Raw genomic sequence first — 23068 nt, 5'->3', positions numbered from 1 at the left:
CCATCAGGGACTGTGGGGGTTGATTTTGTGTTAATCTAATCCTACTACCTCATTTTATAGGTTAAGAAAATGGAGGCCAGGGGATGTTAAATGACCTGTCCACACTCACACAACATGGAAGAATCAGGACCAAGACAATGGAATTAGGCTATATGGAAAGAGGCCTGGTTTCCAACTGAGCACTTGCCAATAATAAACAGCATGATTTGGGCAAGTCATTTCTTCCCATTGATCGAAGTGAATTAAAAAATAGGATAAAAGGTGGAGTTTTCTAGGTTTCTTAATTCTGTAGACTAAAATAGGGGCTAGATAGGTTGACAGAGAACTTTCTGGCCAAAAATAAATAAAATGGGATATAATAAGATATAAAAAGGTAAAATTCTACTTATTTTTTAATTTTCATCAATTTTTGAATATTTACATCTTCATATGTAATGATATTTAATATTCTTAGCAATTTTTTTTTTAGCAAGATTTAGCAAAAGAATGCAATGTCCTTTAATAAGCACTATTTTTTAGTAGAAATGAGGCTGAGGAAGCTTGACTGGGCTCTAAGAAACTCAGCACTCATTTATAGGTCTAAGAGCTTAATGAGCATTAATGGGCACTAAACATGGCATTTATTAATTCTTTTCTGGGATGAAGAGGCCTCCATGGATACAAGCTGACTATCCTCAGACCAACTTCTGTTGTACATAGTTTGTCTTATTAATTAATCTGGTTTTCTTTAATCATAGAAGTAATATAGAAATATAGTGAAATCAAAAAAAGTTTAAAAAAAATAGAAAATGAGAACTAGGAGACTTTTTTCAGCCCACTCCAGTGTTACTTCCCAGAAACTACGTTCAACTATTATTTTTAGTTTTAGTTTTTCTGCTAATTACTATAATAAATGTTATGCTTTACTTTCTCCAACTTTTGATTTTGAAAAACTACCAACTTATAGAGAAGTTGTAAGAATTCGGCTAGGCTTATCAACTGTAACAGCTTGCCCTATTTAACTTTCACTCTACAATGTACATATTCTCCATTTTTCTGAACGATTTGAGGAATAGCTATAGACATAACGCCACTGCTCCCCAAAATACTTCAACATGCACGTCCCATGAATAAGGACATTCTCTGTAACCTCACTATAATTCTCCCACTCAAAAAATGTAGCATTGATAGGATTATGTATTACATAATTCCAATTTTCACAATTGTCCACTAATGTCCCTTTTAATTTTTTTTTTTCAATCTAGGATCCAATCATTTACTACATATTGCACTGAGTTGTTCTATCTCTTATTGTACTTTAATTTAGAACAGTCATGTTTTTCTTTCATGACGTATTTTTAAAGAGTACAGGTCAGTTGTTTTGTAGAATGTCTCTCGATTTGGATTTATATGATTGTTTCCTCATAATTGGATTCAGCTTCTATATTTTTGGCAAGAGTATTACATAAATAGTGTTATATCTGTCTCAGTGCAACACATTAGGAGGTGCATGATGTCTATTTGTCCCATTACCAGTGATGCTAAATTTGGACATTTTGTTAAGGTGGTATCTGCTAGAATCCTCACTGTAAAAGTATCCTTTTCTCTTTGTCATGAATGAGTAGTTGTGGGGTGATACTTAAAGACCACGTAAATATCCTATTCTCCAACAACCTTTCACTCAATGGTTTTAACATCTAACGATGAGTCTTGCCTAAATCACTCATTACTATATGGTGGTAAAGTAGTGAGTTTTCTAATTCCATCATTTCTTCTATACTTACGAGCTGGCATTTTTCTTCTAAAAATCTTTTTTTTTCTCTCCTGTTTTAATTTTTATTTTAAAATATCATATTAGAACACATGAATTCTTTTAAAATTATTCAGTATATTATTTCAATACTCAAATTATTCAAAATCTGGCCAGTGGGGGCCCCTCGAAGCTAGGCTCTTATCCTCAACACATTAGTTACCATCTATTTTTGAGCACTTCCTTACTTTCTGGCACAAGAAGTTCTAGGTTCACTTTGTACTTTTTCTGCCCCAGCACTGATATTAGTTATTTTTCTTAGGAGCCTTCCATTGTAATTTAAAATTATATAAACCAGAGCAAATTCCCTGTCTTCTACCTCTTCTCTCTTTTCCACTTCCTAAATTTGATAGGTATATACTTTTTGAGTTGTCAGGATTTATAGTATTACATTTTGATCCATACATATTATTAAACTAGTTTACTCTTTGCATATAGGTTGTTTCTCAAAAATAAAAACCAATAAATGAGACATCTTTTGTAATTATATATAATTGCCTTGAAAAACAAACATACATTGGACTATACATTTTTGTGTAGATATGAATTTCCTAAGGAGCTTGTTAAAGGTTTGCATTCCTCAGCCCCACCCCCAGAAGTTCTGAATCAATAAATTTAAGGTGTCTGGTGATTCTGACATTCAGAAGTAGTAGTATTGGGTACATAAAGGAGGAAATATAATCCCATGTCATTAAAATTTGGCAGCTTAATTGAGAATCCTTCAAGTGTCCACCCCTAAAGAATTATTTTCTTTCAAGCTGTATTTTATTTTGGGGTAGTCATATGCAGCTCAAACTATTTCTATACCCCATATCATTCTCTTATGGGGATTCTCTAAACATTTTTAAACTTTCTAGAGTAATTTTTTTCATGTTGAACGTGTGTGGCAAGATTTCTGAGACATTTTGCTCTCATATTTAGTGGACAGTTTGGTTTGATAAGTGAGAAAGAAGTCTGTTGGTCTGATCTGTATTCTTCTTAAGGCAAGATGCTTTTCCTCCTCTGAATTCTTTTAGGATTTTTTTTTTTCCTTAGGGTTCTGAAGTTTCATCAGATGTGCCTTGGTATAGATATTTTTTCCATTAACCCAACTTAATAGTTGGTGGGTTTCTTCAATCTAAAGATTTTTATCTTTTTTTCTTTTAGCCAGAGATAATTTTTTGGTATATCTTTTACTATTTCTTTCTTTAAATTTTTTATCTTCTCTCCTAATACTCATTTTAAACAAATATTAGATTTTCTAAATCTGTTCTCTATTCTTCTGAACATTTCTCCATATTTCCCATCTTTTGGTTCTGTTCTGGGAGACTTCTATATTTTCTAGTTTACAAACTGTGTAAGTGGGATGGGTGTATTGTTAGTCTAGCTTTTCTGTTGGGGACCGGGTGGGGAGCATAAAGGTTGGGGACAAACTGATAAAATAGAGTTTTAATCTGAGCATGGCACACCATGGTGTGTTTCACTTCCAGATGGAGGCATCTTTTCTTTTCCACCCTGCGTTCCTCGTGGAGGACCAGAGTTACCTCTGCTCTGCTTCTCCAGAGGGCCCTGTCTACTCTACCTAGGAGGCTTCCCTAGGCAGGTTATTCTCTTTACAGAGGTATTCTCACTTAGGCGTTACCCCAAATCCAAAGCTGTATCCTCTAGCCAATGTTAGGCGAAAGAGTAGTGGGAGGAGCCCAGTGGCCCTGCTGTGCCTGATGTGGCCCTTCGGGAATGATTCTGGTCGCACTGCACACCCCTGCCTGCCTAACTTCTGTTCATCTTAATGATCAATGCAGAGCTTGGAGCTTTGGGGTATGGCATAAATGCGGTCCTAGAGTCAGACTGTCTAGGTTTAAATCCTACCTCTGCAACATGTTAACTACGTGAATCTCACTGAGTCTCATTGGTAGATGGGGATTATAATAATACAGTGATTGGTGTACAGTAAGCAGTCAGTTATTATTAGTGACTATGAAGACTGAACTCAGCTATGTTGAGCTGTGATTTTATCTGCTTTTTTCTATCAATCTGATCCCACTTACTTTCTTTTTTAATTTTAATTTTTTATCAAAATAACATTATTTTAAAGAGTAAATACTTTATAAGTCTTATAACTGAAAACCAACATCCCCTGTCCTATCCTGCCCCACACTTGAGCCCCACTCCCTAGAAGCTCCCAGTTTCAGCCCTTGACATTGTTCTTTTGTTCTTCAGCACCATATTTCCAAAAAATATTATTATAATGCTATTTCATGACTTTTCAGTTTTATTTATCCACTCATTTCCCTCTATGAAAGATGGTCTAATGCTCATACTTTTCCCTGTCCCTCCTCATTCTCTTGACTGAGATAAGATAAAAATTTATTCACATTATTATGATATGTAAATATTATTCACAGATCAAAGCTGAGCTCTAGTGTATTGTGATGAACGTTTCCTTACTTATATACCCTTTTTTCCTGAGATTAATGATCACTTTGTCATTCATTCATTTAATTTTTCTAGATATATATATTTAATCCATCCCAAAACTTTCCTCTCTAAAAGCATCACTCAGTAGGTTTAAATACATTACCTGTTATATCGGATTCACTTTTTTTTTGGAGACATCACTCCTGGAGCCCTCTGTTCCTCTATATTATGTGTGTGCGTGTATGTGTGAGTGTGTGTGTGTGTGTATCTTATATAACAGTGTTCGACTTAGAGATTAATTGAGATAATCAGAAAATAGTACAATGCCCGGCTCAAATCAATAAATGTTGATTTGATCTTGTAGAAGGATAAAAATATTCTATGTGGATGGAGTGATAGAAGGCAAGACTGAGAATCTCCTGAAAGGAATGAACTGAGGCAGCTTGGGGTCCCTTATCCTGGAGAGCAGTTCTGGAGAGGAAGGAGCAGGGCTAAGTCCTGTTTGGGGCAGAGGCTACTGTAGATGACTTGATTTGGTCTTTTGTACCTTTGTTTTCCAGGATCTAGCTGCTCATTACTGGGTCAGGAACTGGGATTAGCTGAGATGGAGTCAGTGTACAGACCAGGGAGAGCAGAGCAGGGTCCTGAGTGGGAAGGCCGACTACATAAACATCAGGGATCAGCCAGGGGTGTGGAAGGATTTGCCTGCGGAGTGACCAGATCTGGCCCTGAAGTTTCTTTTCAGAGGAAGATGCGGAGGAAATGCTGTCCTACCCATCCTTCCTTCATGGGTCCACCAAAGACCTCTGACAGGTCCAACCACATTATCAACAAAATGTGGAAAAGAAAGACAGAAGTCACTCGAAGGGCACATTAACTAACACAGAAAAGTGAAATCATAGCTTCAGCTCAGCAGGTATGATTGTGACATCTGGGAAGCAGTCTCTCCTCAGGGGAGCCTCCTTGCCTCTGCCCCTGGTCACTCAGGGACCATCCTTCCTCCCCTGGGCTCCCTTGGGACTGACTCTTCCCAGGCTCTGATCTGGCCCTAAAACATGAGATTCTGGGCATTTGTTCCCAAGATATCTCCTCTGCTTGGCTTTGGGCTCCTAAATGGCAGAGCTGGTGCCTCACTTCTCTCAGGGTCTGGCCAAGGGTGGGCACCAGGAAATGTTTGAAAAATGAATGAGGTTGGAATTGAGCTGTGCCTTAGATAAATGAAGAGCAAAGAAATAAAGTATCTCAAGTGCAGTGGCGGGACCAACATGGCCGGAGAGATATGGCACAAGTGATAGTCTTGAGAGAGGGAAACATCTATTTTGGAAGAGAAACTGACATTTGTGCCAGTTTCAAATATTTTGTCTGGTTCTCACAACAGTCCTGAGAGAACGAGGTGTAATTATTCCCATTTTACAGACGAGGTAACTACAGCTCAGAGAAAGGAAGTGACTTGTCCAGAAAGTGGCTGAAAATGGGAATATAAATAGTCCTATCTGATTCCTGAGCCTAGAGAAGCACGTTAGTAGAATTCATAGCCCTAAAGGTGGGCATAGTTTGGAGGCCCTGGCCAAGCATCCTGTGCCTGTGTCACAAACCTCTGCTCCAAACAGGTGACAGCATATGCCTGGGTCCTGATCCCAGAGTGTGACTCCAATCCTGGCTCAAGTGGGAGTCAAGGCAGTAAATGGCAAGTGGTTTCACACCCCCAGACATTTGTACACACAGCTGCTTCCACCTATTGTGCTCTCCTTCCCTCTCCCCATCTCCTACTCTCCTGGTCCTTTTCTTTCAAGTTTGAATCAAGCCTCTTCTTCCCCACAAGCCCGCATGTTGCCTGATGGAGTAGACCTGACACTTCCAGGCACTGAGCCAGCACCTGGCTCCAGGGGGTACCCAGGAGAGTGCACATAGTTCCAGGAATCCCCACCCTCCAGGGCTTCCAGGGAAAGGCAAGGCCTCCCATGCCCCAGCCCCTTTCTTTTTTCCTCCCCTTCCCTGCCCCATCCCTGTGGTAGGGTAAAGGCCTTGCTGAGTCTAGCAGGCTAGAGGGCTAGAGGTTAGAGCAGCCGACCTTTTCAGAGAGGAAGCAGGAAGGGCTGCCAGGCCTGGTCCACACCCCTCGCCCTGCCTGGCTGGGCGTGGGAGAGCAGAGGGCACAAGGTAGGGTGGGCAGGGCCGGGAATGGCTGAGAAGACAGGCCACCAGGCCACCTTTGGGAGGAGGGGGCAACTTGTTTGCCTTCCTCCGAAGGAGTAAGCCAGCTAGGGAGGATCCACCAGTCTTCCTTTTCTGGCCTGCCCCGATAGCCTAAGAAAGAATTCAGCACTGGATCCATTAACAAGAAGGCTGCATTCCGGGCTTCATTTGATACTTGCTAAGAACCTGCTCTGGACCAGGCTGGAGATGGATGAGGTACAAAGATGGGTGAGATCCATTTCCTCCTCTAAAGGAGCTCACACCAGACATTTAAGGAATAATAAACATAACTAATATTCATTAAGCACTTTATCATGTGCCAGACACTACGTCCTTCACACACATCCAGAACTAATTGAATGTTTATAACAACTTATGAGATAAATGCTATTTTTAGTTCCATTTGACCAATGGGGATAAAAAGGCACAGAGAGATCAAGAAGCTTGCCTTAGATCATACAATAAGTTATGTGCTTGGATCCATACTCAAGCATCTGGCATCCAAGTTCCCACATTTAGCCCTCACACTACGCATCCTTTAGGCCAAGCCCAGTGTCAGCTACCAGGGCCGACACATGCAGTAGCTTCATCCAGGCCCTGCCTCCTTGTCAGCAGGTTGTCGAGCTCTGTAAACTTCCCAGGCACCAAAGTACGCTTTAGGATATCACCACTTTCGATGAAATTTACTGCCTGCCGTGATTACATCTTTCCCATGGGCTTGTCTTCTCATCCAATGGAAGCTTCTAGTTTCTGTAACTCACCTATCTCACAATCCCTTGGGGTGTCTTGCACAAAGCAGGTGCTCAGATGTGTTTGCACATTGGTGGGTTGATGGAGGATACCTTCATTTCCCCAGGTCTCCGTGACATGAACAAACTGGTTCTCATTCTGTTTATTGAAATTACCTGGGAATTTTAACCATTGCTGATGCCCAGACCCCATTCCCAGAGATTCTGATGTAACTGGTGTGGGGTGCAGTCTGAGCATAGGGATTTTTAAACACTCCCAGGGCAATTCTGTTGGACAGCCAGAGCTGAGAATCCTGGAATACTAATACCATTTTAGAGCACTTATAAGTTTCAATTGAGGGCAGGCAGGCACTGAGGGGGAAACAGAAAGAGCTGTTTCCCAAGGGCTTTGGAGATGGGTAGGCAAGATTCATATCATGATTCAGCCACTTACAGGTTGGGTGAGCTTGGGCAAGTCAACATTCTAAGCCTCAGTTACTTCTTCTGTAAAAGAGGATAACAATATTGACCTTGAAGTATTGGCTTTGAGATGGCACATTCTAGATGAAATGTAATATGTGGAGGCTATTAAAATTAATTATATATCTCTCCATCCAACATGAGATTACTAAGTGCCAAGCACTTGGGCACCCTTGGAGGACAATAGGAAACAAGACAGTTATGGTCTCTTACCTTGTGGAGTTTACATTTTAGTAATTCAATTTAACAAACTTTATTAGGTTTGGTATATCAGGCACTGCATGGGTACAAAGATGACTAACACATTGTTCTTGTCCTTGAGGAAAACAGAAGTGGATGCTAATCATAACTAGAATAGAAAAAGGAGAATGCCAATTAGGTACAAACCAAGAGTAGTAGTCCTCAGGGAAGAAAGCCATCTAGAGGGCAGATCAGGGAAGTTTCCGTGGAAGATATGACACTTTGAAGGCCCTTGAAGAATGGATAGGATTTTGTGGGATGGGTTGAGAGATGTGCTGGTAGAATGGTTTAATCAAAGGCATGGAGGCAGATACAGCCAATAATCCAACCTGGCAAAAGAGCTAGATATGCATGCCCAAGAGGGCAGAGGATGTGTGGGGACATGCAGGTTGGAGCCTTAACTGCGAGGGTGAGGCATTTAGGCTCTATTTGGTCAACTGTAGAAATCAGGCAGGAACTGGAAGAGTTGCATAATTCTTAGCTCTTAATAACTGGACCTTCTGGCTTCGTTCTGGATTAAGTGTCCTTGTTGCCATCACACTCAGGGCCTCCCCTTCTCTGCCCACAGCTGTCTTGGTCTCCTGTGCAGTGCTCAGTGTCCTGTCGCTGCTCTTAGGTAATAAACTCACTCGATCTTAAGCATAAATGCACTTCCAGATGGTACTTCTATAGGCAATTGCATTTGGCAGATACAGTGGAAGGAGCGCCAAACTGTGAATCTGGAGGAGGCCTGGCTCTATTCCTAGTTCTCCCTCTCACTAGCTATGTGACCTTGAGCAAGTAATTTCTCTTCTTTGAGCTTCAGTTTCCTCATCTGAAAAATAACCATGCTGGATGGGATGATTGACAATGACCCTTTCAATTGCAATGTTCTCCGTATTTTTCCAAGTGCCAACTCCAAAAATATCTGTTTTGCTTCATGCAAGGGGACACTGTTGCCGCAAACTATGTATTCATCATGAGGCTCAGAGGGGAGTGGAGGGAGTGGCTACATGTAGGTGTTCCAGCAGTGTCCACTGAGCCTGGCCTTGGCTTCATCACGGCCCAGGCGCTGACCATTGCATGAAGAAGCCTCCAGAATATTTCATCCTCCAGCCACTCAAGTCTTCCCGGTTGAAGCCCTAGAAATTGTGGAGCAGAGATAAGCCATATGTGCTGCGTACTGTCTGAATTTCTGACCTCAGAATTTGTGAGCCTAGCAAGAATGTTGTTTCAAGATACCAAGGGCGGTTTGTTACACATTAATAGATAACTGGAAATGGGTGTGGGGAGATTGAGGGTGGTCTGAGGATGAGAGGCCTTCCTACACTGGTGAAGGCTCAGCAGATGTTTGTTCCCCTCTACCTGCTGACTTTGGAAGCCGCCTCTGGTCTTGGGTAATTATTCCAAGTAGCACAGTGCTCTCGAGGGAGGAAGCTTAGAGCCTGCACTGTTCTGAGATGTTGTAAAGTTTATAAACAGAGAAGTTCTGGGGCCTTTCCCTAGGCTGTCCCAGGCCCCGAGGTACTGGTTAGCTGGAAGGCAGAGTTCACCTGTTCTTGTCAGTACTCTAGTATGGGAAGGGCTAAAAGGCTTACTCTGGAATTGGTCCTCTAGGTGCATCTTACACACTCTCTCATTTCAGCCTCATAATAGCTCCATTAGCTGCTGTATGAAGGCATGTTTCCCCCACTTTATTAAGGAAGGAAAAGCTCAAGTGCCATACCCAAGACCATCCATACACAAGGAATGGCAGAGCAGGGCTGTGACCTCAACTGCGGGACTCTGAATCTAATGGTCTTTCCTCTAGGACTGTCTTGAGAAGCTTGCTGGGTGACTCGGGAATGGAAGCTCTGGGAAGAGGCTTCCATTTCCTTTCACTAAACAGCCTCTTTCCTTAAAGTAAGAAAACTGAACTTGGCTCAAGTTCCGTTTCTGCTTCCTTCCTCCCCCACCCTCTCATTCCTTTTTTCCTCCCGGGATTTTGGGGTAAGGAAGAGAGGGGGAATCCACTCCCAAGTCCTTTGTTAGGGAAGGCTTGATGGTGATGCGGGCTTCACTCGCCAACCATGCCAAGGCTGGGGGCGCAGAGGGCAAGCGAAGCCAAGCCGCTCCCAAGCTGGAAGGGGGGCGGGGAGGTGAGGCAGACAGTGTCTGTCCCCATCACACCCCCCACCGCGCTGTGAAATGTGGGTGGTGAGGTTCCCAGAAGAGTCTGCGCGGCGAGCATGCTGAGTGACCAGGAGGAAGCGGCCTGTTCCCTGGTGGGGCTTCCTATCTCACGGTGTGTGATGGGAGTGCGGTGGGGGGCAAGGAAATACCATTTTCTGGGTGATTGTACCCGCCTATCTCACACATTTTAGCTCATTTAAATCAATTTCCAGACAAAGCTTGGCGAAGTTAGCCAAGGCCACCCAACACGCGAGTGGCAGAGAGGGTCAGGACGCCGGGCGAGTCTTGCCAGGTCTCCGGAGGTAAACGCTGGATCCTGACAAGGGGGCTCTGCGCCCTCATCCCAGGGCTGTCCCAGGGGGTTTCCAGCAGGGGGCGCCCCGAGTCCTGTCCCGGATGGCCGGGCGCTCCTCCAGCCGGCGCCTGGGACGGGACTGGCCGCTCCGCCCCCTCGGCTCCTCTGTGGCTCCGCGGGCGAGTGGGAGGGCGCCGGGCGCCCAGGGACGAGACCTGAGCGGATCGCCGCGCGCCCCGCTGCGCCCCGTGACTCCCGTGCCCACCACGCCAGCCGCAGCGCAGCCTTCCGCCGTGAGTAGCGCCCGTGTGCGGGCTCGACGCGCGGGACGCAGCACGCGGCCCGACTGCAGCGGCCTCCCAGGGGTGAGGCTGGGGGCAGCAAATTACTCCGGGGCGCACTCTCGTGTTCTCAGATGCGGCCACCCCGGTCCCTGACGCCGCCCCTGGGTATGGCCCGCCATGGCCTTGAGCGCTGTGGCCGGCACTGGACCGTCAGGACCAGCCTGCTGCGTGCCCTGGGCGTGCTCTGAAGTCTGGCACTTTGACCTGAGGGACAGGGCGGTGGGCAGAGGCCTGGTACCATGGAAGGAGATGGGAGACAGTCTTCCATCGAGTTAGGGTCCCTTTGCAGAGGAGAGTATCCTAGATTTCTAGGAGGAGGGGAGCTAGGTCTTTTTGGCATCTGTCGTCTCGCACACCTCCGGCTCCCCCCTTGCTCCAAGAGGTGATAATAGGAGGCTGTTCCCATGCACAGGCAGCTTCCTATATGGCAGAATGAAGCTGTGAACCTCATCATCAGGAGCCCAGCCTGGGGCAGAGCTAGTGTGGGCATGGGGGCAGCCAGTAGGTCTGTGCAGGCTGGGGTAGAAAGGCATAGAAGAGTATTGCCAACAGTGATTCCAACTCTGGGCTAGGTATTGTGGTTGTCTTATGGCATGTATGGGTCTGGCTAATCCTCACTGTAACTCCACGAGGTGGAAATTAGTATTCCCACTTTAGGAAGGTGTCAGTGAGGCCCAGAGGGGTGAGCATGGAGGCCACACAGGTAGTAGTAGATTAGGGGTGTACACTGGAAGAAGAGGGGCCATCACTGGCTGCCTCAGAGGCAGATGAGAAGGTTACTGAGGACAGGTAGAGTGAGCACAGCCCCTGATACCTTGTACTTTAGAATCCAGTAGAGGGCCACTGGGGGCTGCTATAGTTTCTGACACTTATTTCCCAAGTGCTTCTGTGTAAGATATTCCTGGGAGAGTCTTGGTGACTTAGCGGTGGTGGTGCGTTGGCATCTTCACAAAAACTTTCAGAGTCTTATTCTTCTCAAACCACTCATCTTCCAGGATGTGTTTTTAGCACCTAAAGTTGCTCCACTAATAATTCAGCAGCTTTGCGAGAGGCTTGAGCAGGAGGCACAAGGGTGGATGGATGTGGTGGTGTGTGCCGGTCTGGGGCAAGTTTCCGGCTGGGAGGAATGAGACCTCAACTGACCCTGACACCTCCTTGAGGTCTCCCTAGTTGTTAGATGTGGGGGTGAACAATCAGACTGCCCAGCGGAGCTGGCCCATCCCCACCCAGAAAGATGGAGTTTTCTCATGTCAATTTAGGCAAGTGGCTAATCTTTTCTGAGTCTCAGCTTTCTCATCAGAGATTGGAGTGGGTCAAAGCCTCAAACGCCTGGAGGGGCCCTGTAATGCCAGGGCCCCCTCCCTTCTGCTGGCAGCCTCCTCATCCTGTGATGATTCCAAATTTCAGGGGTGGGGTGGAAGGTGTAAGGGGACAATCACACCTGCCCCTTTGCAATGGTCCCATTTCACTGATTTGTACTAGGTGAGGTGTGGTGAGGGTCTCCAAGTATTCAGCAGAGTGAGCTGGGACAAGTGGGAGAGAGGGCCTAGTAGGGTTGAGATTCCCCTGCGGGGTTATCCTCCAGCCTTGAAGGCTTCCTCCTAGGTTGTCCCTCAGGAGGCCACTGACTTCCCCAACCCTGGTGCCACCATTGGAGGGTTGGGGGTGCTGTCAACAGAAGCCTGGGAAGAACATCTGGAGTGGGCTAGACATGTGACTTTTAATAAGTCCCTTCTGCTGTCTGGACCTCAGTTTCCTTATTTTGTAAAACAAGTGAGTTATACAAGATGGCAACGATTTTCAGACATCCTTTCCAATGAATTCTTATACAGAACCCTAACATAGAGTAAGGATAAAGTAGAACTGCTCTGGCTTCCCTTCCTCACACTGATGGCTCTCGAAGCAAAATCTAAAAAATCCCCTACATAGTCTTTGGGGCCCCTTTCTGTGAGGTTCTAGACAATATGTTAACCCTCAGAAGTGTGGCCTAGTGTTGGGGGTGGGGCAGGAATGTGAATTCTAGATAGCTCATTAAGAGAAATGTGGGCGTTAAGAGGGGCCTCATCCTTGGGATGTCTGCAGCTGGTGGCCTGTGCCTCTGGCTAAAAGTTGTAGCTGTGATTTCATCTTTTCAGTGCCAGAAAGGTGCCTCTACCTCTGGGTCCTTTTGTGGGTCCTAATTGGTGACTCTAAATACATCTCAGAATTTTTTCCCTTTAGTTTCATGTTTCTAAACTGGTAAAATACAAATTCATCTTGGGGAGAGATGTAAGGAAAGGGCTTTAAGTTGTTATTAGTTGTTTTACCTGATAAGGTATCATCATTTATGGAGTGTCTGCTGTATACCAGCTACTACAAGGGGACAGAGGTGAGAATGTCACAACTCCTGCCCTCATGGGATTCTACGACAATCATAGGCAGGAGGTAAGGAACTCACATTTGTTGGGACCCTCCAAGCATTATTGAAAACATTTTACATGTGATATCTCATTTGTCTCATAAAGTAGATATAAGATTCATTTTTTCTTATGTAAAACTTTGTGTACAAAATAAGTATATATTCTGTATACCCATCTAACCACCACTCAGATCAAGAAATAGCATTGTTAGCACCTAGAACCCCCTCTTTTTTTTTTACTTCCAGGCACAATCCCCCACCTAATTTTTAGTTATTACTAATAGTGCTACTGTGAGCATTCTAACATGGACCACTTGGAAAACATCTGCATGCATTTCTCTTAGGTACATCCATAGAAACTGTCCAAAAATTTTCCAAGGTGGTTGTCCCAGTGTTTGAGAGTTCTAGTTACACCACATGACTCATTCACCAATACTAGTCATTGTCTAGACTCATTTTCCATGGAAGTAGTTTGAAACTTAGCAAAGTTGTCCTGTGCTCAGTGTTTGCTAGTAAGTGGTGGAGCTGGGGTTTGAACCCTGGCCCTTATGACTATGGAATCCGTGCCCTTTCCCTCTGGGTTAGACACGGACATAAATTATGATGAGTCAGAACATGATAAGCTGTAACCCTAAAAATGTATGAGGAGCCCTCTCTGTGAATTTAAAGAGGTGGAGAATTTTCATCAGTTTGATCGAGAAAAAGGGTCATAGAGCTCCACACAGATGGTAGCGTTTGAGGCACTAGGAGGGTGGACCTCTTGTGGAAAGGACCCTGCTTGAGCTGAAGTATGGTAGGGATGAAAATTCTGGAAGCCAGGAAGGTGAGTTGGGGCCAAACTGATGGCTCTAGTTTGTCCTTGGGAGCTCTCCTGCCCCTACCCTGACTACCCGGAATGTGGAGCCCAAGGAGTTGGGGAGCTGGGGCTGCTTCAAATCCAGCTCAGCTCCTGATAGCAAATGCCCCCGGCCTTGTTGTGCCCAAGGAGAATCTTAGCTGTTCCTGGGACCACTCCGGGTATCTTCCAACAGGACTTTTGGAATTTTCTTTTTCCATCTAGCTGTCTGAAATTAGAACCACCACCCCCCTCCGCCCCACCGCCACCCCGCCACCTCTACCCAAGACCCTGACCCAAACAGTTTATTTGGAAGGATTTTTTAAGCACAGAGAAGATGACAGATAGTAGTCTTGCCACCCTCTGGGCTCCTCTCAGGAGATTTCCCAGGATGAAGGTGGGGGTGTGAGTGCTTGTTGAACTTCCTGATTCTGGTCAAGCCAAATTTGCCAGGCAGATTCCCAAACCTTTTCTCAGAAAGGAATGGAATTGATGGTCTTAATGGCTGTGGGAAGTAGAAACAAAGAGTAGCCTGGGATGAGTCAAATAATAATAGTAATAATCATCCTTATTTGCTCAGCAGTTTATTCCCTTATCACAGTGGATCCTCACACAGATGTGCAAAGTAGGTGATATAGATGATATCACCCCTATTTACAGATATGGGGAACTGAGCGAGGTTCAGAGAGGGTGCCAACTGGGTGTGAGTCACACATACGCCTAGACTAGCCTAAAACTAGGGCTCATAGAGCCTGCTGTTTTCAACACCCCATGCTCACCCGGCCCTGGCCTACCACGATGTGAAGACCAAGTAGGGAGGAGGATGTGTGACAGACCATGAGCGCTGACATGCAGGAGGTCGGCAGGTGACCCTGAGAGTCAGGGTGTGTGTGCCTCGGTGGAAGGGAGGGAGGCTGGTGGCATCTTGGTAACAGAGCTCGAGTTTTCAGAGGGCAAAGACGAAGGAAAAAGGGTGAAACATACCCATTGCCTGAGAGTTAGAGCAGCTCCAGCCATTTGGCATTGACAAGATGCAACCTTATGTAATAGTGCCTCTACTCGGCCTGGTGAAAACAGTCTTTTGGGGTTCATGGTGCCTCGGTGTGGTTGGTATCTGATTGGCAGGCAGAAGAAAAACTGTCAACACTAGCCAAAATGAGCTCTGAGAGGCCTGTGTTCATGACTCTTATAAGACACATCCACAGGCAGCTGGTGTTATCTTTGTGATTTACAGACTGTCTCCTGGGCCTTGCCCTTGGGGTGCTGTCCAGGGTGGTATGTGGTTGTCCCAGGAATGTATGAGCTCCTTGGGACAGGGTGATGATCCCGGGGCAAGATGCAAACATTCTCTCCTGGTAGAGTGGTGAGTGCTGCCCGTGGCTCAGGGTTGTCCTTCCCATGGTTCTCACTGAGGTGCTCTGGGCAGGCAGAGTTAGCTCCATCTTACAAATGAGGAAACTGAGGCTCCTCTGATAACAGATGAGGTCACAGTGCTAGCTGTGGGCAAAATTGGAACTAGAACCTCAGGCTCCTGACTCCTGGTGCCTGTTGTAATTTGTCACTCCATTCCCGCCCATCTTTCCCTTGGGGTGATGAGTGAGAGTTTACAAATAAATTGGTTCAGACTCGCATTCGGTGGCACAACTCCTGAGGGAGCTGAGGTCATGATAATCCCTTACCTTTCAATTGCATTTTATAGGTTACAAAATAATTTCATGATTTGTGGTTGGTTTTTTATAGCATTGGCCTCTTTTACAGACGAGGAAGCTACATCTTCCACAGTTTAAATAATTTACCCAAGTAAAACTGGGACTTGAACCCAGATCTTTTGACTCAAAAATGAGTGCTTTACCTCCTACATCACGGCTGCCTCTTTTCTCAGTGGACCTGAATTTCCTGAGAACAAATTTCGAAGTTGGGATAGGTCTATTTCTCTAAACTAGTTCAGAGCAGATCTGAAGAAGTAAGGAGGACTCTATGATTCCTTAACAAATCTGAATTAATTTAAATCAAATAAGAATTATACAGTGTCAGTAGGTCATAGGAGAGGGCATTTCTTGAGGAACTAGGGCTGTAGATTATTGTAAAATTATTAAGTCCCTTCAGCCGATTACTTTTAGGGCAGACTCTTAGGCTTGTGCCAGTTTACACATCTGTCCTAATCTCAGTTGTCTTCAGTTTCAGACCTGTATGCTCCAGGCCTCAATGAGAAGCCCGAACATGGAGACGTTCAAGCAGCAGAAGGTGGAAGACTTTTACGACATCGGAGAGGAGCTGGGAAGGTAAGAGGCTGTGAGAGGCGGAGGGGATGCAAGACGGAGACAAACATACGCTTCTCTTGGTACACTTGCCAGTTGATTTCATAGGGCACGAGCTTGTGGGAAGCTTTAAAAACAATCCTGAGGTTTATTCATCTTCACAGGTGGCTCTACAAATAGTCACCTCTGGAAATAAAGCCTTGCCAGAGGGGCTAGAATTGTCGAGTTCTGGGTTTTCAGTATATTCTGGCTAAGAGTTATGGTGTATCTAAATGATTTTTGGTTTATCTGTTACTTTTCTCAGAAAGCCCTCTTTAGGCTCTGGACCGAGACCTGACCCGTTGGTTTTCTTTTCTGAGCCCCACTTGGCATTCTCCGTGGCTCCCAGGATTTTGTTTCATAAGCTCAGAGCCTGAATGAGAGGTGAAGTAATCCTCCTGAAAGTGGATTTGCATCGAGTAACAAACCACACGAACCTAGTCATGAAGGTTCCCTGGATCTGAGTTATTGGGCGCATTTTTAGGTTTGCTAAACCCAGGATGCAACCAGAGCTAACCTCTGAGATTTGAAAGTAGCTACTGTTTTGGGAGAAATGAAGATTTTTCAAAGCACTCTTTTTGCCTTCCATTTCTAACAACTGCTAATACTTAGATGGTGTTTTACTAAAGTTTAATTCTCACAACAATGCGTGAAATGGGAATTATTTTTACTCATGTTTTTCAGTTGAGGAAACTGTGGTCCAAAGCATTTAAGCAAGTTGCCCAAAGTTGCTCAGCCAGCAAGTAACATAGCCAAGGTCTGGCCAGTCCAGTTTGTAACTGCACACTCAGTTTGTAACTGTCCCCTATGAGCATAGCACTTGCACACTCACACATGCTCACAAGTACACCCAGCCTCACTCTTTCATATACCCAGCAGAGTAAAAACCTGGGAGTTTAGGGCCTCCACTGCATCCAAGAAACAAACCATGATGCCTTTCCCCTTTATAGAGCTCTTGAGTCAGGACTAATTCTTTACTTTCTTTTAAAGACAAAGCAGAAAGAGCTTCAAAGCTAAAGCCTTACTCTGAGAAGAATGGGAGAAAAGGTTGCTTCAGGTTTAGGCAGTGCTAGTCCTGGGTGACTGGTCTGCTGGCTGGGTTGGGGCGGAAGTGATGCAGAGATCCCAGAAAGGGATGACTCCTGCGCCTTATGTCAGAGACCATCTGACACTGGCAATGTGGGGCCTGGTGAAGGGGTGGAAGGAGGACAGGCTGGGGGTGGTCACTTGGAGTCTGCCTCTGCATGAGGAGCCAAGTTTTCTTTATCTCAGGTGCTTCTCCTGACCTCGGTGACACCAGGGAGAAAGTTGGATCCTCAGCAGCACAATGGCATTTGATTTGGTGACCTCACCTCAGCCATGTCCTGTGTGTTTGTGTGTGTGTGTGTGAGTGGACAAGGTGTCTCTGTTAAGTGCTCTGGGTACAAAGATGAGGAGGACATAGTCTCTGCCCTCTTGGAGCTCTAGCTGGCAGTGGGGGCAGCTGTGCACATGACAACAGCAGAGTTGGATGGGACTAGTGTTTCAATGGGCTGAGAACTGAGAAGCTGGGTCGGGGGGACTCTGAAGAAGGAAGTAGAAGCAGCTTCTCGGCAAATTCATCTATTATTCCTTCCTAGTTCTGTCTTTATCCCATTCCGTGCATCAGGGCTATTAAAACTGAAAGAGATCTCATGTTTTCTGGTCCTCGCCTGTTACAGAGTGTGAAGGCCCCATCAACCTCACAGCCTGGGGAGCCTTAAAGGACCCTGCCTACTTTTCTAAATTAGTAACTGGACATAGGGTGGTTAAGAGGTAGCAGAGGTCTGAGGCCTTTGGAATAGCTCGATATCCTAGGTTTTGTGGTCTAGCAGTCATATGAGCTAGAAAGCCATTAGATGTTCTTTCTAAGTGACCTTCCATCTCATAATTGAGGAAAATGAGGCTTAGAGGGATAAAGTCTTACCTGGGGCCATAAACTGGCTGGAACTAGAGCTGCCTCTGGATGACTGCTTAGCTTCTGAAGGGACAGTTCTTTCTCTCTTCCCCTTTTTTTCTTCACTTAACATACCAATGAGGACCTACTGTGAGCCAGGCACTGTCCAAGGCAATGGTAAACCAACAGATACATTCCTGCTCTCATGTCGCTTATGATCTGTTGGTGGAGAAAGGCACTAAACAAGTAAATAAGGAAACATAAAAGGATAAATCATTATAGTATGGCTTTAGGGCTATGAAAAGAGAGAGCAGGATGCTCTGAGAGAATAAGGGGTGTGGGTTAGACTGGGTGGTGAGGGAAGACTGCTCTGAGAAGTGACTATTAATTTGAGAAGCGAGAGGTTAGTATGCAAGTAGAGGCAATGGTGCAGATATAAACCCCGAGGGGAAGGGCCTGAGTTGCTGGCAGGAGGCCAGTGTGGCCTCAGAACGGGAGCTGCCGGTGCTAGATAAGGTTGGAGACATAGGTGGGGTCCAGATGCAGCTGGCGAGTTCCCTGTCAACACAGAGTAGTGAAGAGGTTTGGCCTTAGGGGCCACACAGATTGGGGTTGCAGCCCCTTTTCTAGCCATGCAACCTTAGGACAACTTATACAACCTGTCTGGGCCTCAGTTTTCTTACTGTAAGATAGGAATAATGACAGTACCCACCTCACAGTTGTGGGGATTAAGTGAGATGCTGAGTCTGTGGTGTCCCTCACAGGGCCGGGCACAGGGTAAGTGCTCAATGAACAAGAGCTTCTGGCCTTTGAAGTAAGTCTGGGGCATCAAAGCCCTGCCTCCCATCTATGGATTCCCCAGGAGGAAGGTGTGGGATTCTGCAGGAAGAGAGCTGGGGCAGGGGTCATTCTTATTTTGGAGAGAGCTATATGTAAACCCACTTCCTTGGCTATCAGCGACTACCCTAGCCTACTCTCAGGGCTGTCTTGTTGATTTTAGGTCCTCATTAAGTCCTTTGTATGCAAAAATAAAAAATGAATAACAGTCATTTTTCATTTTTACTTTCATTATAATGTTGGGCAAAGGAAGCCAGATTTAAATAGTTCATACTGTGTAAGTTCATTTGCGTAGAGTTCAAAACAGGCAAAATGAATCAGATGTGCTAGAGGTCAGGATAGTGATTATCTGGGGGACTAGTGACTGGAAGGGGGCACGAGTGGGATTTCTGGGGCATAAGTATTGTTCTGTTTCTTGACCTGGGTGCACATTTCACTCATTTCATGAAAATATATAAAGCTGTTCATGTACATGTACATTTTCCTGTAGGTTTGTTATACCTTAGCGAATACTATGTGTTACCAAACAAGGAATCTTTAACTCCAACCCCTGCTCTGGTCTGGTCCCTCAAGCACATGTTTCTGATTCCTTTGGAGGGCCTTGTCTGTTCTTGTCCTACAAGTAAGAGAACATCTGGGACAAAAGCTGCAGAATCCAGCTTTGGATGGGAACAGCGTGTCCTGGCTGGAGAGACCTGCGCTCGACAGGGACTACCCCTGACCCCGCGTGTCTTGCCTCATTTCTGGCTCCCAGCGCTGAGTGCAGACACTTGGCTGCACTCACATTTTAACACCAGCCTGCTGGGGATGCTGGAGCAGTAGGAGAAATGCTGGAGAAGTGCTGGACTCTCCCAGCCTTGGTAGCCACCATAGGGAAGAGCAGGGGGATATTAGAATAGGGCTCGTTTTATAGATGAGGCTAACACCAGAGAGGGGAAGTGGCTTGTCTAAGGTCACGTAGTCAACTGGTGATAAACCAGGGTGAGGACTGGCCTGACTCCTAGTCTAGGTCTCGGGCCACCACACCGTGAAGACCCACAAAGCACAAACTTAGTTTATACTTTAATTCGAATGGTCTGGGGAGTGAGAGAGAATATATGGTAGGGTTGTTTTTTCTGTTTGACCTTGAGGATAGAGTAGCAGGGTCAGAGTCAGGAGGCAAACATTTGGGAAGGAGTGATGTTCCCCAGGGGAAGGGCACTTGAAGACAGGCCCAGTGATGGGTGCTATATTCCCGGGGAAACAAGGTAATTTCACGTAAGCAGCACGTAGCAATCGGTGGTTCCTTCTTTCCTATACTTCGGTTACTTTACTTAGATTATCATATTATTATATTAACATAAAATCATAAAATGTTACTGGCCAACTAGATCTCAACAAGATTTTAGTCCAAATCTCCATTTTATAGACAAAGAAAGTGAGTTCTAGAGATGCGGAAGTGATTTGTCCAAGGTCATAGAGCAAGCAATATTAGAGGTGGAACTTAAAAGAGCTTTTCAGCTACAATGTGCTGGTTTAAACAAACAGACAAAACCATTTATATGCATATTCAACTTTTATCCATGGTCCCCACCTCTCTCAGGGAGTTTACCTCACCATTACCATACGCATCCCATCATCCCCCTCCTCCTTCCTTGGCGAAGATAGTGGCCATGAGCCCAGCTACTTACAGGAGGCTCACACGTGCAAGGCACCCTGCTAGGTACTTAGCCCACAGAATCTCCTTTTGTGGGGACAGGAACCTTGGGCCAGGAAGAGATCCACAGCTTTCAAGCTTCATTCTTTCTGGGAGCTGAGGAATTCCTTGGGGTAGCCATATCGATAGGGCCGCCTGCCAGACCTGTCTCCCTGTGGGGTCCTCTGTGATTAAGATTACCTGCTACACATTCTGCTTAGGCAGGGCAACCTCTTTTGGGAGAGAAACAAAAACCCACAGGAATTGTGTAGAACTTAGAATTTTCCAAGCTGGGTGCTATAGGCCAGTCTAGCCACAAAGCATTATAGAACAGTAAGAGCTGTTTTGGGTTTGCCTGTCTCAGTCCTTGGGAAAAGGGTTTCCAAGATGAACCCTGAAGCAAAGGGACTTTTACTATTTCTTTTTAAATTAAAAAAAAAATGCATTATAGAAGTGGTACATGGAAAATAGTATAAAGTTATGAAGGGTTAAAGTAAAAAGCAGAATCCCTTTGCCTTTCTTCCACATCTCACACTCACAGGTAGACTTTGATAATTTTTAGAACTTTTAGAACTTTTCTAAGCAAGTGTGTGCGTGGACCCAGATGGGATCACGCGCCCATAACAATCTACAACTTGTTTTTTTCCCTCAATGAAATACATTAAATACCTTTTTACAGCCATGCATGTAGATCTATAAGACTTATTTTGGGTGTTTTTTTTTTTAAATAAAAAATTTAAGAAGACAGTTTAAGCCAATAAAAGATTAGCAGCCTTAACACAGCAGCTATTTTTATTTCTGTCTTACCTTCTAATCTTTCCATGGCTATTTCTCACATCCACACATCCCCTCCCCTTTTGTGTCTACTCGAGGTACACATATGCTCAGAGCTAACATTCTTCCGAGTGCTAAGCTGCTGGAGTAGGTCGGGGAGGCCAAGGGGAGCAGGAGCAGCGCTCAGGGACGAGATTAGACCTGTCCTGTCTCACATTTGTTTGTACTGGGCTGTCAACTCTTTGAAGGTTGGTCCACATCTGTTCTCCTTTTTCAAGCATCGCTACAGCTCTGAGACCGAGTTCTGAGATCCCCAAAACTTCTCTCACTTCTCTCTGGCTCTTGCTGTTCCCTCACTCTCAGAAAACTTAAACATTTCCTTCAAGATCGAGACCAAATGCCATCTCCCTGGCTCAGGCTGTCATGACCAACCCCATCCTACCCCACCCCCTTTCGTGGATTTAATTACCTCTTATGCTGGTCCCATATCTCTATTAACTGCTAATGTCATCATCATACCTCATGTTACACAAAAGGGTTCACCTGTTCACATTCCCTGCTAGACTGAAGGTTCCTCTAGGCTGGGCTCCGGCGTACTTCAACTTTTATCTATCCTTCCCCTCTCCCCACTCTCATAGTGTCTGCTCCAGGCCTTTTCTACTTGATAAGTGCTCAGCTCCCACAGACACCCATTAGTTAAGTGCAGAGCTGCCTGGAACTGGCCTTGAGTTAAATCTGAGGCAGAAAGCCTCAGCCAAGCCCCCGGTGGCCTTGGAATCCATGAACATCCAAGATTTCCCAAACACACGGTGGGAAACGAAACACAAAAGTTATCTCCATTTCCTGGACGCATATTCTTGTATTTAATTCTTGTAACACCCCATAACGCAGTCATTATTCCCATTTTGAAGATGAGGAAACTCAGTATCTAAAATGTTAGGTAACTGGCTCAAGAAATACAGATTTGCCTTATGAAGAAGAAGCCGTGTGGGCAATTCTACTTTGTGCAGCATAGCAAATCTCAGAGAAAGTCAGAAATAAAAGGCAGAAACTTCTCTGGTCAGAGCCCTGCCTGTGCCTAGGCTGGGATTTTGTGCTTCTCTGACACACACATGCTTCTGATTCCTGACGCTAGAAAGTGAAAGTGACTGACACATGTGACGTATCTTTCACGCTCATGCCAGTGCCCATGTCGAGAACTTCCCATCCTTCTAGAACAATATGAGCGGCATCGCATTCCCACTTCACAGATGAGGAAGCCGAGGCTCAGAGAAGTTATACAGTGGTCTCTTGTCGCTCACGCCGAAGTCTTCCTTGCCACCAGCACCAAGTTTGTCTGTGCCAGACCCAGGGAACTCTCAAGGTGTTAGTGGCAAGGGAGACTTGGAACATAGCTGTGCCCTAGATAAGCCCTTGGTTTCCAAAAGAAACCAAGTGTGTGTGTGTGGATGAGAATGTGCACGTCTGTACTCTACGTCATTATCACGCACCGATGACTCTTCCCACGCACCCATTGTGATGGCCATCATGAGGGGTACTGGAGATTTAGGGGTCAGGCCTTGCCCCAGAACAGCACCAGGGGTACTCTCCTCAAAGCTACTGATATGAGAAGACGGAACAAGTCATAAGTTACTAGGAGGACCCCCAAAACATGTGCTCTTTGTTCAGAGGAGGAAGCTATCACCTTGGGTGGGGCAACTCGCATAGGCTAATCTGG

At 45.4% G+C, this 23068-nt stretch overlaps 1 protein-coding gene across 5 annotated transcripts in view; it reads left to right on the top strand.

Annotated features, from left to right (window-relative positions):
- The first annotated feature begins 10019 nt into the window (after window positions 1-10019).
- Window positions 10020-23068, top strand: part of DAPK2 (death associated protein kinase 2) — a 100238-nt gene continuing 87189 nt past the window's right edge. The window contains exons 1-2 of one of the 5 annotated variants that reach the window (XM_016141097.2): window positions 10020-10093; window positions 16032-16135. In XM_016141097.2, coding sequence (XP_015996583.2) covers window positions 16044-16135 — 92 coding nt within the window. In that variant the 5' untranslated portion in view covers window positions 10020-10093; window positions 16032-16043. Of the gene's footprint in view, window positions 10094-10444; window positions 10642-16021; window positions 16136-23068 lie in introns of those variants that run through there. The other 4 variants (XM_016141094.2, XM_016141096.2, XM_016141095.2 and 1 more) reach the window with 4 other exon arrangements.

The sequence above is a fragment of the Rousettus aegyptiacus genome, unplaced genomic scaffold (assembly GCF_014176215.1).
Source record: "Rousettus aegyptiacus isolate mRouAeg1 unplaced genomic scaffold, mRouAeg1.p scaffold_m13_p_3, whole genome shotgun sequence".
In the NCBI taxonomy this organism is placed as follows: Eukaryota; Metazoa; Chordata; class Mammalia; order Chiroptera; family Pteropodidae; genus Rousettus; species Rousettus aegyptiacus.
Note: the sequence above shows the minus strand (reverse complement) of the source record. Positions and strands in the feature narration are given on the sequence as shown.